The sequence below is a fragment of the Apodemus sylvaticus genome, chromosome 20, assembly GCF_947179515.1.
Source record: "Apodemus sylvaticus chromosome 20, mApoSyl1.1, whole genome shotgun sequence".
In the NCBI taxonomy this organism is placed as follows: domain Eukaryota; kingdom Metazoa; phylum Chordata; class Mammalia; order Rodentia; family Muridae; genus Apodemus; species Apodemus sylvaticus.
This window is the reverse complement of record NC_067491.1, coordinates 57135923-57149966: the sequence shown is the minus strand read 5'-3', so window position 1 is coordinate 57149966 and position 14044 is coordinate 57135923. Positions and strand designations below refer to the sequence as shown.

At 36.3% G+C, this 14044-nt stretch overlaps 1 protein-coding gene across 1 annotated transcript in view; it reads left to right on the top strand.

The window, feature by feature from the left end:
- The first annotated feature begins 986 nt into the window (after positions 1-986).
- Positions 987-14044, top strand: part of LOC127670806 (vomeronasal type-2 receptor 116-like) — a 60326-nt gene continuing 47268 nt past the window's right edge. Inside the window, exon 1 of the mRNA XM_052165337.1 lies at positions 987-1201. Coding sequence (XP_052021297.1) covers positions 987-1201 — 215 coding nt within the window. The remainder of the gene's footprint in view (positions 1202-14044) is intronic.

The following is a 14044-nucleotide window of genomic DNA, read 5'->3' as shown; positions in this document are numbered from 1 at the left end:
TTGAAAATAGTCCCTGCTTATGATACATTTTTTGAGTAACTCCATGAAAGAAACATAGAGACCCCCTCAGCATATGATATGCTCTTTGGAGAAGTGGGGGGAATTTCTCTAATACCCTCATGTCAAAAAAAAAGGGAATGAGTGGTTAAGAGGGCAATGAATTTCATATATATATATATATATATTCAGTGTTCCAGAATAGATTAAGATCAAATTATTAACCTGATTTTTACCTTGAAATTAAGTTATGCATCTGAAGTAATAACTTCACCTTGGTAGTAGGTTACACAAGAATGTGACACAAATGTGACACAAAGGATATGCAGGAGTAAACTGGCCAAGTATTGGTATGTAGACATGCATGTATGATAGATAGAATTGTCTCAGAACCCTAAGAACCATAGGAGAGTAAAAAGTGAACTTAAGACCAATACTATTAAGTTTTGTGGAGCATGGTGCACCTTTAATTAAGTTCATCAGTTCTGGTATGGGTCTTTAATGTGTATTTATATTTTTCCAACAGTGATTTCCTTTGATGTGATATGTGGGCATTATCTTGAAAGGCTCTCGAATAAATTCTTTCTTGGTAAATATTTTAGGCCATAAACACAGAGGCAGAAAGCAACACTGGGGTGTTTCAGTCTTGGAGTAATTATTGTGATTCCTAGTGGAAATGAAAGTATGTCCTTTGATGCTGTAACCTGTTTGTCACTGAGTGAGGTGACTCATATGGATAGCCTGAAGGATAAAGTGCCATAGAACGCTCACAGGGTGAATAGAAGGATCCTTGCACATATCTCAGTCTGATTAGAGTGAAATATTCTGTCATCATGTCAACAACAACAGTGCAAACACACTCACACACACACACACACACACACACAGGCACGCACATGCAAACACATATGAGCACTGAATATATATATGTAACACCCCATAGGTTGTACCATCCCACGACTTAGATCTTGGCAGAAACATCTCTTAATATGCTCTTCTCTTGGCTTTTTATCTTCTGGTTTTTACAGATGCGAACACCCATCTCGATCATTGCAGCCCCTTCCGGCCTAACAGAATCAGAATACATACTACACCACGATGGTTCTGTGGTCATTGGTGCATTTTTTCCTCTTTTAAGTGACCCTACTTCAAGTTTAACAATAGATTGGAAAACATTACCTTTGGGCACATCTAATGGTTTACGGTAAGTGATTTGTATCAACTCATTTCAAAATATTATTTGTCCTACTTTAAGTGTGGATTTGAACGTTATTCCAAGAATTTCTCCTCATGAGGTTTTCTTCATATATTCCCTTCCAAGATCCTCTGTTTAATTTTCTTTTCTTGGTGACTCCTTATGTCCTCTCAAGTGAGAAGAGAAATATGTCATTACAGAGTTTTATGTTTCATATTTGGTCATTGCATTTTGATCACCTTTCACCATGCTGTCTGTAATTCCTCAGACTGTGAATACATATCATGCCAGTCCTGTACTTCAAGGGATGTTGTCAGTAGCCTGACACAACACTTCAGAGAATCAGGGAGTTTCATTTGTGATTGTATTAGAGCAGGTAATACCTTTGAAATCTGTGACATATAATACCTCCTCAGGTTCTAGAGTGATCAGTGTTGCTTGTGTCAGCTGACACAGATTTGAATGCAGTGATGGCAGAATTAGAAATTTATCTCTCTTCACTTTTATTTTCTATCCTTAACATTTTGCAGAGTATTGAAAGCTAATATTTTTCAATTCATATGACTTCAGATTTTTATCCATTCTAACTTATTTAATTTATCCATTAATTTAATCCACCATGGATTACTTGATTTCATTAATTTATTCATACAGGAATTTTCCGGGATTATGTCACTGAAGGCTCTTTCCTAGACAGTCTAAAATCTGCAGGAACAACAGATCTAGACAAAGTTTGCTTCAGCTTCCTTGGTAATCTCAGACAAAAATAGCAATGTACAATAATTTTTCAAGGAAATAAAGTGTATATTGTAGCATGCTGAAATTTCTATCAGGGTATATATAAAGTAAAGAGCTGAAATAGAGAAACAAAGTACACACTCAACTCTGAATTCAACCTGGGGAAGGAAAACTGTGCAATGAATGTCCTGCTTCTGGTTAGTTGCTGGAAAATTGCTGAATGTCTAAGTGGATTTAGTCTAAGTAGAAACATTGCTACCACTTTGTTAGCAAATTGGTATGGTGATAAATTGTTAGGTCAAGACAGTATAGAAGGGAAATGATTCAGAAATAAAACATCATTAGGTGAAGAAGACATCTTTTCATATTTTGAAATAAATTTTAATATTAAAGATGATCAGAGTAATCCAAAAGTTCACAACTAGTTGAAATATTTCATGTCGCTCTCTAAATGCCTCAGGTATATATCTTTTTTAACTTTGCAAGAACCATGGATGCACTTGATAAATCTTTTACACTGTTGTGCAGTTACACCAGATCAGGCACCACTTTGCACTATGCCCCATGTCTGTCCAGACAGTGTAGTGGGAGCAATCTCACTGCAAAAGGATGTTTGCAGTAGAACAGCTCATCAAATACTAGCAAGTGCAAAATGACTTGTCAGATGACTTAACAGGATATGAAATAAGACAACAGAATTTGGGAAGTGATTTTTTTCATGTATGATAAATATATTTATATATTAAAGTGTAAATATATTAAATATATTTATATTCACCTTATTTAATGTAATTTAAAAATATCTAGTTTTCTAAAAGAAAGGGTATCTGAATATAAAGTATTCATATAAAGTAAATATAGAGTAAGATCTATTAAATTTCATTCATGCTTCTGATTAAATCTTTTATAATAGAGTGATGTGGTGCACAGTCATTTTGAAAAAGGATCTTTCTGACATTCTTCCTTTTCCGTTTCTATGTGCACAAGTGCAAGCGTCAGGGTCACAATGAACACAATGATCATGTGCTTTAGAGTGGCTAGAATTATGAGCCTTAACACTGGAGTTTCAATTTATGTGTGTGTAATTGATCTCATTTTCTGACTTTTTATTATTAATCCATTCTGCAACAGTTTAGTGGAAGGTATTTTTTTAATCAAAAAATATTTTGGAATCATAAACAGCAGGCAAGCATGAAAACCCCAAGCTGAAGTGTTTCCCAATAAAATGCAGTCTGCATGTTTGATCCATTTTATATACTGGTGTTTATAAAAGTATAACTTTTTTTTAGCAGAAATATTTATTGCTAGTGATGCCTTCATTTTCAAGGATATTTGGTGAATATCAAACCACCCAAAATATCCTAATCATTAAACCCTAGCATTTTTGGTTTAAGATGATTTAAATTAAGAAAATAAAATGATAATAGCACTGTGGAAGTGAAAGCACATGGTAATAAACAAAAAACAAGTTCTTTATACACACAGGACACTAATATTTGTTACATTGTGAATATTCTTGCATTGTCCCTTAAACCCTATTTTTTACTTGATCTCTCCAAACCTGTACCTCAGAGCTAATCCACTTGTCAGTGAGAACATGCCATGTTCATCTTCCTGGGTCTGGGTATGCTTGCTATGGATAAATTTTTCTAGTTCCAAATTTCATGATGCCCTATTAAAGAGTTGTGTACTATGGCACTATGTAATGTCTCTGTAAAAGTTTGCCATGAATGGAGGAGCAAGCACACCTTTTCCTTGAGGTCCTCACCAGCGTCAACTGTCACTTTAGTTTCTGATCTTAGTCGAGCAGACATGTATAAGATGAAATCACGGAATCATTTTGATTTACATTTTTCTGTTGAATTTTGAACATTTATTTAAATGTTTCCCAGACACGATTTTTCTGTTGAAAATTCTGTTTAGATCTGTACTGCATTTTAATTGAAATATTTGATTTGTTGTTTTCTAGTCTCTTGAGTACTCTACATATTTTGGATAATAGCTATCTGCAAGAAGTGGAATTGGTGAAAATCTTTCTGCATTCTGAAGACAGCTGTTTTGAACGACTGGTCTTTCCTTGGCCTTACCAAACCTTTTTTATTATCATTTTATTAGCTGTGATAATGTACAGTAACTGCATGATTGGTGTTCTGTTCAGAAAGTCTTTCCTCTTCAATGCATGCAACGGTTTGCCCTAATTTCTCTAGGATTTGATTCAGTGTTTCTCGTTTGATGTTAATATCTTTGATCTGTTTGGAATTTAGGTTTGTGCAATATGCTAGATGTGCATCTATTTGCATTCTATAATCACTGGCATCTAGTGAGACCACAACCATTCATGGAAAATACTTTCTTATTTACAACTGTATAATTTTTGGATTTTTATCTGAGATCAATTGTCCATAGGTGTATGGATTCCAATAAGGGTTTTCATTTAATTCTATTAATAAACATGTTTGTTTTAAGCTAATACAATGAGGGTTTTATTGCTGTTGCTCTGTAGCACAGTTTGAAATCAGGGAAAGTAATACCTTGGGATTTTCTTTATTGTACATAATTGATTTATCTACAGTGGGGTTTTTTTTTCTACGTATGAAGTTACATATCCTTTTAAGTTTTGAAAAGTATTCTGTTGGAGTTTTGATAAGGATTAAGTTGGAACAGGAGATTTCTTTTGATTAGAAGGCCATTTTCATTATGTTGACCCTACTATTACATTAGCTCTTGAGTTCTTTCTATGCTCTGATGTCTTCAATTTATTTTCAATGATTGAACATTTTTATTATACATGTTTTTAACTTGCTTGGTGTTTGTTACCACAAGATTTTTATATAATTTGTGACTGTTGTAAAGTGTGGTCCACTAGCATTTTTTTCCTTGGTCTCCTTATTGATTCCATATAGGATGGTTATTGACATTTTTTATTTAGTTTAGTATATGTGACTTTGGACTCACTTATTTATATTATATCATCTGTGAATAGTGATATTTTGATAGCTTCCTTTTCAATTTGAATTCCCATAAACTCCTTTTCTGTTTTATTGTTCAATCTACAACTTCAAGTTCAATATTAAATAGTTCTGGAGATAGTGGACAGCTTTGTCTTGTTCCTGATTTTTGAAGAATTGCTTTCTTGGATTTAGGCTTGGTGTAAACTGGCTTTCTTAAGTGTATGTCCCTCATACCACAGATCATTAGAGACCTATTTATCTTTACAGGTTTCTCCATATTTTCAAATGCTGTTTCATCATTTAATGACATGATCATGCACTTTTTTTCAGGTTTTTCATACTGTGGATTACATTGAAAGATTTGTATATATTTAACCATTTCCTCATCTCAGAGATGAGACCCGGTTGATCATAGTAGATGATGTTGTCAATGCCCTTTCAGTTCTTTGCAAGTCCTTTATTGAGTAGTTTCACCTACTTTCAGTAGAAATTTTTCTACAACAGGCTTTCTTATACTCTGTGGTGTTTGGTCATTAGAGTGTCAGGGGCATCATAAAATGAATTGGGCAATGTTCCTTTTGAATATATTTCTAGGAAGATTAGCATTAGTCTTTCTTTGAGAGTCTTGTTGAAGTCTCCTCTAAAACCATCTGACCTTCAGTTTTTGTTTTTGTTGTTGTTTTGCTTTAGTTGAATGATTTTAATGACTTCTTCTATATCTTTTCGGGCTACAGGTCAATTTGCACTGCTTATCTGATTTTCATTTAACTGTGGTAAGTAGTATTTATGAAGAAAACTGTCCCTTTCTTTTACCAATTGTGTGGAAGATGGATCTTTAAAGGAGGAACTGATGATTATTTGAATTTCTTTGTTATCTTTGGTTGTTTGCCTCTTTTTCTTTCTGAATTTGTTAATTTGGGTACAGCTTTTGTGTCTTTTAGGCAGTTTGGATAACCATTTTTTAATCTTGTTTTTTTTTTAGAGAATCAACTCTTGTTTAACTGATTGTTTTGTTCTTTTTGTTTCAAGTTTTAATAATTTCAGCCATGTGTTTGACTATTTCCTACCGTGCAGTTATCTTGCATGTGTTTGCTTCTTTTTGTTGTAGAATATTCTGGTGTGCTCTTAAGTTGAATGTAGAAGATCTCTCCAATTTCTTTATGAAAGTACATACTGCTTTAACATTTCCTCTTAGCACAACTTTGTTGAGTCCCACAACTTTGATTATGATCTGTATTCATTTTCATTGAATGGCAACGAAGTTTTTAATTTCTTTCTTTCTTTCTTTATACCTTGATCCAGTAGTCATTCTGAAGAGATATCTTCAGTTTCCATGAGTTACTTTGCTATTTGTTGTTCTGTCATTGATGATAGCGTACAAATGATGTCATTGTTGATAGCCTGTTAATTAGTATTAGCCTGATCAAATATAAAGGTTTATTTCAATGTTTTTATGAGTTTAACCATACTTTGTGAATAATTATGTGGTAATTTTTAAGAGTGTTAGAGGAGGTGCTCAGAAGAAAGTGTTTTCTTTTGTGTTCAGGTGAAATACTTTTTAGTTATCTGCTATGTCCATTTGGTCCATATTGTCTATTACATCTACAATTTCTATGTTTAGTTTTTGTCTGGTATGTCCAGACTATTGGTGAGAGTAGAATATTGAAATCTTGCACTGCAAGGGTGTGAAGGATGATGGGATTTGAGCTTTAGTAATGTTTCTTTTCAAATATTGGTGTCCTTGAATTTGAGGCCATAGTTGTTGAGAATTGAAGTATAATATTGGTAGATGTTCCTTTGTAGGTATGAAGTCCACTTCCCCATCTCCTTTTGGAAATTTTAGTTGGAAGTCTATCTTGTTAGATGTTACCTTACTGATCTTCTTGGATATTGGTTTGGAAACTCCTTCCAGGCCTTTCTTCTGAGATAATTTTTTATCTCTGACATTGAGGAGTGTTTGCATTATGCAGTAAAGTAACATCTTGATTTTGTAGTCATTTTATTTGGTTGTGTTGTTTTTCAGGGAACTATGTCCATTGGTAATGAGAGACAATGATTAATGATTATTATTATTATTATTTTTGGATTTGGTTTTTTTGAGACAGGGCTTCTCTGTATAGCCCTGGCTGTCCTGGAACTCACTTTGTAGACCAGGCTGGTCTCGAACTCAGAAATCCGCCTGCCTCTGCCTCCAAGAGTGCTGGGATTACAGGCATGCACCACCACTGCCCAGCTGATTAATGATTATTAACTCTTGTTATTTTCTTTTAGGTATTGATGTTGGTGGTAGTGTTGGAGTGTATGTTTGCTTTGCTTCTTTTGTTATGCTGGTATGAGATTATTTATTGCCTGAATTTTCAGGGCTACATTTGACCTCCTTTAGTTTGAATTTTTCTACAGTACCTTCTGTACTTTGTCTTTCTCATGGACTATCTTGTTTTCTTCATCTATTGTTAGTGAAGGTTTCACTGGGTAAAATACTACCCATGGATATCTGTGGTCTCTTGGAGTCTATATGAAATCTGCCTGGGCCCACATGGCCTTTAGAGTGTCTCTTAAGAATTCTGATTTAATTCTATTTGATATGCCTTAATATATATTACTTTCCATTTTCTCTTTTAGTTTTAATCTTTTTTTGTTTTTCTTCTTTTCTTTTCTTTTGTGTACTTAGTGTTTTGATTATTATGTAGCAGGACGGTTTACTTAGCTTGCCTTTTTGGTATTTTGTAAGCTTCTTGCATGATTATAGGCAACTCTTTCTATAGGATATGACATTTTTATTCTAAGGCTTTGTTAAAATATTGGGGATTTCTGACATGGGGATTCTCTACTTCTCCTATTTCTATGTGTTTAAACTTTGTTTTTTATATTGTCCAAGATTTTCTGGATGTTTTGGGTCTGGAATTTTTTAAATTTAACATTTTATTTGAAAGATATATCTATTTTATCTATGCTGTCTTCTTTTTCTTATACGAATACATTTTTTATTTATCATTTTTTGTTTATATTTAAAACGAGATTTCTCTTCCCAGTTACACTTCTACAAAGCCCCCCATCACATTGCTCCTCACCCCCCTACTCTTTACCTCTAAGAGGGTGCTCCTCCACCCACTAACCCCCTCCTGCTTCACCAGGCTAGCATCCCTTTACACAGAGAATCATTCCTCCTTCCCCTCCCTTGATGTCAGAGAAGGCCATCCTCTACTCCATATGTATCTGGAATCATGTCTTGTTTCATGTACAATCTTTGGTTGCTTGTTTAGTCCCTGGGAGGCCTGGATGGTCCAGTTACTTGATGTTGCTCTTTATATGGGGTTGCAATCCCCTTCAGCTCCTACAGTTCTTCCCCTAGCTCTTCTATTGGGGTCCCCGTGATCTGACCAGAAGTTACTGTGAGTTTCTCCATTAGTATTGATCAGGTGCTGGCATAACCTCTCAGAGAACAGTCATACCAGGTTCCTTCCAGTAAGCCCTTGACACCAACAATATTGTGGGCATTTGGTTCTACAGGTAGGATGAATTCCTAGTTGGGGTGGCCTCTAGATGGCTTTTCCTTCAGTCTCTCCTCCATTTTTGTCTCTCTCTTTCCTTTGGACAGGAATATTTCTGGGTTTAATGTTTTGAATTACATGGGTGGCATCATGATTCAACTGGGGGTCATGATGATCTACTGGAGGTTGTCTGTAGAGGTTTTGAATCTCTTTCTTGGATATTATTACTAAAGCCATCCCCATTGCATCCTGGGAGCCTCTCACTTTTCTGGAGTCTGGTACTGTCTTCTGGCTACCCCAATTTCCCCATCTCCACTGCTACTTGTTTCTGTTTTATTTTCTGTCTTCTCTCCTGTCTCTTCCATTACCTGTTCATGCCCCTCCTTTTTGCCCTCCTGCTCCTCTATCCCTCTCCTGTTGCTCCTGTTCTCTAACTCTGTTGGTGTGCTTTATAGTTCTTTAATTATGTTTAGGTATGGAATTGAATTCCTGATCTCTCCTATACCTTTATCATGAAGGGGTGTTTTATTTTGTCAAAAGTTTTTCAGCATCCAATGAGAAGATCATGTGGGTTTTTGTTTGTTTGACATTGTTTATATAATGGATTAAGTTGATGGATTTCCATATATTGAACCATCTCTGCAACCCTGAGATGAAGCACAATTGATCATGGCGACTAATCATTTTGATGTGTTCTTGGATTCATTTTGCTAGAATTCTATGGAATATTTTTAGAGCAATATTCATAAAGGAAATTGTTAACTGTTCTGAAGTTCTCTTTCTTTGTTGGGTCTTTGTGTGGTTTAGGTATCAGCATAAATGAGGCTTTGTAAAATGTATTGGGTAGTGTTCCTTCTGTTTTTTTTTTTGTGTGTGTGTGTGTGTGAAAGAGTTTAGGATTATTGGTATTAGGACTTCTTTAATTCTGGTAGAAATCTACCTTCAAATCTTCTGGCCCTGTGCTTTTTTATTTTTATTTAATTATTTGTTTTTTTGGTTGGGAAAGTTTTAATGACTGCCTCTCTCTCTTTCTTTCTTTCTTTCTTTCTTTCTTTCTTTCTTTCTTTCTTTCTTTCTTTTTATTGAGTATCTTCTTCATTTCTATTGCCAATGGTAAAACCTTTCCCAAATTTCCCCCCTCCCATAGTCCCCTCTCCAAAGATTTCCTACCCCTCCTCCCACCCCCTGCCTCCATGTATATGCCCCTCTACTCGACACCCTCCCACCTCCCCCCCCCACATTCCCCCTGACGTTTCCCTTTGTTGGGGCCTCTATTGAGCCTTTACCTGACCAAAGACCACTCCTCTCACTGATGCCTAACAAGGACTTCCTCTGACACATTTTTGGCTGGAACCATGTGTACCCCTTTGTTGATGGTTTAGTCCCTGGGAGTCTTAGGGTGTCTGGGTGTCCGAAGTCATTGTTCTTCCCATGGGGCTATATACCCCTTCAGCTCCTCCGTACCACCCTCCAGATCCTCTGTTGGGGACGCCAAGCCCAGTCCAATAGTTGGTTGCTAGTTTCTGCCTTTGTATTTGTAGGGCTCTGGCAGGGCCCCTCTGGAGACAGCCATGGCATGCTCCTTTTGGTACAGGCTTCTTATCATAGAATTGGGGTTTGGTGACTGTTTATAGGATGAATCTCCACGTAGGGCAGTCACTGGGTGGCCTTTACTTCAAACTCTGCTCCACACATTGCCTCCCTTATTGCTCCTGTGAGTATTATGGATACAGAAACTGTGTTATATATACACAATGGAATACTATTCAGCTATTAAAAATAATGAATTCATGAAATTCTTAGGCAAATGGATGGAACTGGAAAGTGTCATCCTGAGCAAGGTAACCTAGTCACAAATGAATGCACATGGTATGCACTCACTAATAAGTGGATGCTAGTCCAAAAGCTCAAAATAAACAATTTACAATTTACCCAGCACAGGAAGCTCAAGAAAAAGGAGGACTTAAGTGAGGGTGCTATGGTTCCTCTGAGAAAGGGACTTCCAGTTTTGTTGAGTATAGGCTATGGTATTAGGAACTGATAATTTCTTTAAATTTCCTCCATCTCCGTTGTTATGTCTTCTTTTCATTTATGACATTGTTAATTTGGATACTGTCTCTGTGTTGTCTAGTTAGTTTGGCTAAGGATTTCCACTATCTTGTTGATAAAGAAACAGCAACTGCTTTTGCTAATTCTTTATATAGTTCTTTTTGTTTCTACTTGGTTGATTTCATCCTTGAGTTTGATTATTTCCAGCTGTCTACTATTCTTTGGTGTATTTGCTTATTTCTGTAAGAGAGCTTTCAGGTGTGCTGTTAAACTGCTAGTGTATGCTCCCTCCAGTTACTTTTTGGAGGCACTCAGAGCTATGAGCTTTCCTCTTAGCACAGCTTTCACTGTGCCCCATAAGTTTGGGTATGTTGTGTCTTTCATTTTCATTGAATTCTAGAAGCCTTTCATTTCCTTCTTTATTTCTTCCCTGACCAAGTTACCTTTGAGGAGAGAGATGTACAACTTCCCTGTGTATATGGGCTTCCTGTTTTTGTAGTTATCAAAGATCAGCCTTATTCTGTGGTGGTCTGGTAAAATACATGGGATTAACTCAAAATTCTTGGATCTGTTGATGTTTATTTTGTGTCCAAATTATATGGTAGATTTTTGAGACGGTACCATGGTTAAAAGAAAGTTTATTATTTTGCTTTAGGGTTAAATCATCTGTCATTATTAGTTAAATCCATTTGTTTCATAACTTCTGTTAGTTTCCCTGCGTCTCTCTCTTTAGTTTCTGTATCCATGATCTGACCATTGGTTAGATTGAAGTATTAAAGTGCCCCACTGTTCTTGTGAGGTTCACTGTGTGCTTTGAGCTTTAATAATATTTCTATTATGAATGTGGGTGCCCTTGCATTTGTAGCACAGATGTTCAGAATTGAGAGTTCTCCGTGGCAGATTTTTCCTCTGATGAGTATAAAGTGTCCTTCCTTATCTTTTTTGAAAACTTTTGGTTGTAAGTAGATTTTATTCAATATTGGAATCGCTACTCCAGCTTTTTCCTGGGACCATTTGCTTTGAAAATTATTTTTTAGCCCTTTACCCTGAGGTAGTTTCTGTTTTTGTCTGTGAGGTACGCTTCCTGTATGCAGCAAAATGCTGTATCCTGTTCACGTTTCCAGTCTGTTAGTCTATATCTTTTTATTGGGGAATTGAGTCTACTGATATTAAAAGATGTTAGGAAATAGTGATTGTTGTTTCCTGTTATTTTTGTTGTTAGAGATGTTATTATGTTTTTTTTTTTGGGTATCTCCTTTGGGGTTCTTTGAAAGAACATTACTTTCTTCTGTTTCTAGGGTGTAGTTTCCTCCTCCTGTTGGAGTTTTCCATCTGTTACCCTTTGCAGGGCTGAATTTGTAGAAAGATAGTAGCCTGGACTGGCATTTGTCTTCTCTTAGGGTTTGTATGATATCTGCTGAGGGTCTTCTAGCTCTCATAGTTTCTGTTGAGAAGTCTGGTGTAATCCTGATAGGCCTGCCTTTATATGTTACCTGACCTTTTAAACTTACTGCTTATAATATTCTTTTTTTTTTGTTTTGTGCATTTTGTATTTTGACTATTATGTAATGGGAGGAATTTCTGTTCTTGTTCAGTCTGTTTGGAGTTCTGTAGTCTTCTTATATATTTATGGGCATCTCTTTCTTTAGGTTATGGAAGTTTTCTTCTATAATTTTATTGAAGATATTTACTCGCCCTCTCTGTTGGGAATCTTTGCTCTATTCTATACATATTATCCTTAGGTTTAGTCTTCTCATTGTGTCTTGGATTCCCAGGATGTTTTGAGTTAGGAACTTTTTCATTTTGTGGTTTCTTTGTTTGTTGTGTCAATATTTTCTATGGTGTCTTCTGCACCTTAGATTCTCTCTTCTATCTTTTGTATTCTGTTGGTGGTGCTTGCATCTATGAGTCCTGATCTCTTTCCTAGTTTTTCTATCTTCAGTGTTGTCTCCCTTTGTTTACTTTGTTGTTTCTATTTCCATTTTTAATCATGGATGGTTTTGTTCAGTTCCTTAACCTATTTGGTTGTGTTTTCCTGTAATTCTTTAAGGTATTTTTGTGTTTCCTCTTTAATATTTTCTACCTCTTTTCCTGTATTCTCCTGTATTTCTTTAAGGGAGTTATTTATGTCCTTACAGTCCTCTATCATTATAAATGAGAGTCTTGATTTTCTGGTTTGTTGGTGTATCCAGGGCTTGCTGTGGTGAGAGGTCTGGGTTCTGCTGATGACATGTAGCCTTGGTTTCTGTTGTTTATGTTCTTCCCTTGGCTCTTGCCATCTAGTTATCTCTGGTGTTAGTTGGTATTCCTGTCCCTGATTGTGGCTTGTCCCTTCTGCAAGTCTGCGTGTCAGCACTCCTTCGATATCAGTTCTTTCTGGGAGAAATTCTCTCTGTGGACCTGGGTCAACTCCGGGCACAGACAGAAACCCAAGGGATCCTATCTCGGACTTTTCCTTGGTTCCTGTGATCTGAGGACTCTGGTCAGGTCCACAGATTGGTGGTCTGATCTTGCTCACAGATTTGTCAACACTACTGGGAGACCAGCTCTCTGTTTGGAGTATTTCAGTATGGAGAGCTGGTGCACAGGTTCAGCTCTGGGGTGAAAACCAGACGTGAAACTAGATGTTGTTTTTGGGCAAGGAAAATATCCCGTCCATGTTTCAGCTTCAGAGCTTGCCTGGGCTTCCATGAGTGTTCAGCATTGAGGAAAAGCACAAATCACCTAATCACTTGAGGCTAGGCATTCATATGTTATTCTGACCTGCAGACTTTACTGTCCTCTTTAGCAGTGAAGTCCTACTATGTTGACTCCTTTCTTTCTCCTGTATTTTAGAGACATTTAGTGGAGTGCATCTAAATTAGCCAAAACGTCAAGAAGCAATTACTTAGGTACTTTTAACAATATTTGTGACTTCACAGTGGACTTTTTCTACATTTTCATTTTCTTTGAAATTGGATTAATGTATATCCAGGGTTGTCTGGAAGCAAGATATAGACAGACTCATTTGGAATTTACAGATAGGCCTGTTTCTGCATGTTTAATAAGGTTGTATGTAGTAGACTCATGCACCCACCAGTGGTATAGATAATGACAGATGCTTTTCAATATTTTAAGGCATAGAAGTTTTAGCTGGGTAGATTACCAGACAGCTTTCAAGTTCACCACTGTAATACCTGCCACTATGCCCTGGATGTGGTCAACTCCACTTCTCTGTTCATCTTCAGGTCCATCCAGAAACCACAGTGTCCTGCTAGCAAGACTCCCACCTTTGATTTCTGCTTTGAAATATCCCTATATCTCCTGGAAGTTTTGCTATCCACTTTCTTCCCAGCTATTGGTAGTCAGATATATCTTACATCCAAAAGACAAGTGAGGAAGGATGTATGTTCATAAAATATCAGGCCAGTGATGGTCTGTAGAAATAGCAAAACCAAGAACTGACAACTAAGTTAGCACGTTACTCCCGGGAAGATTAGAATTCAGCAATCCAATAATAGTGACAAAACATCACACAATGTGCCCCAGCATAGAAACTTCCCACCAATCTTGGTCCTCTTCCTAGTTTTCTTTCTTTCTTTCTTTCTTTCTTTCTTTCTTTCTTTCTTTCTTTCTTTCTTTCT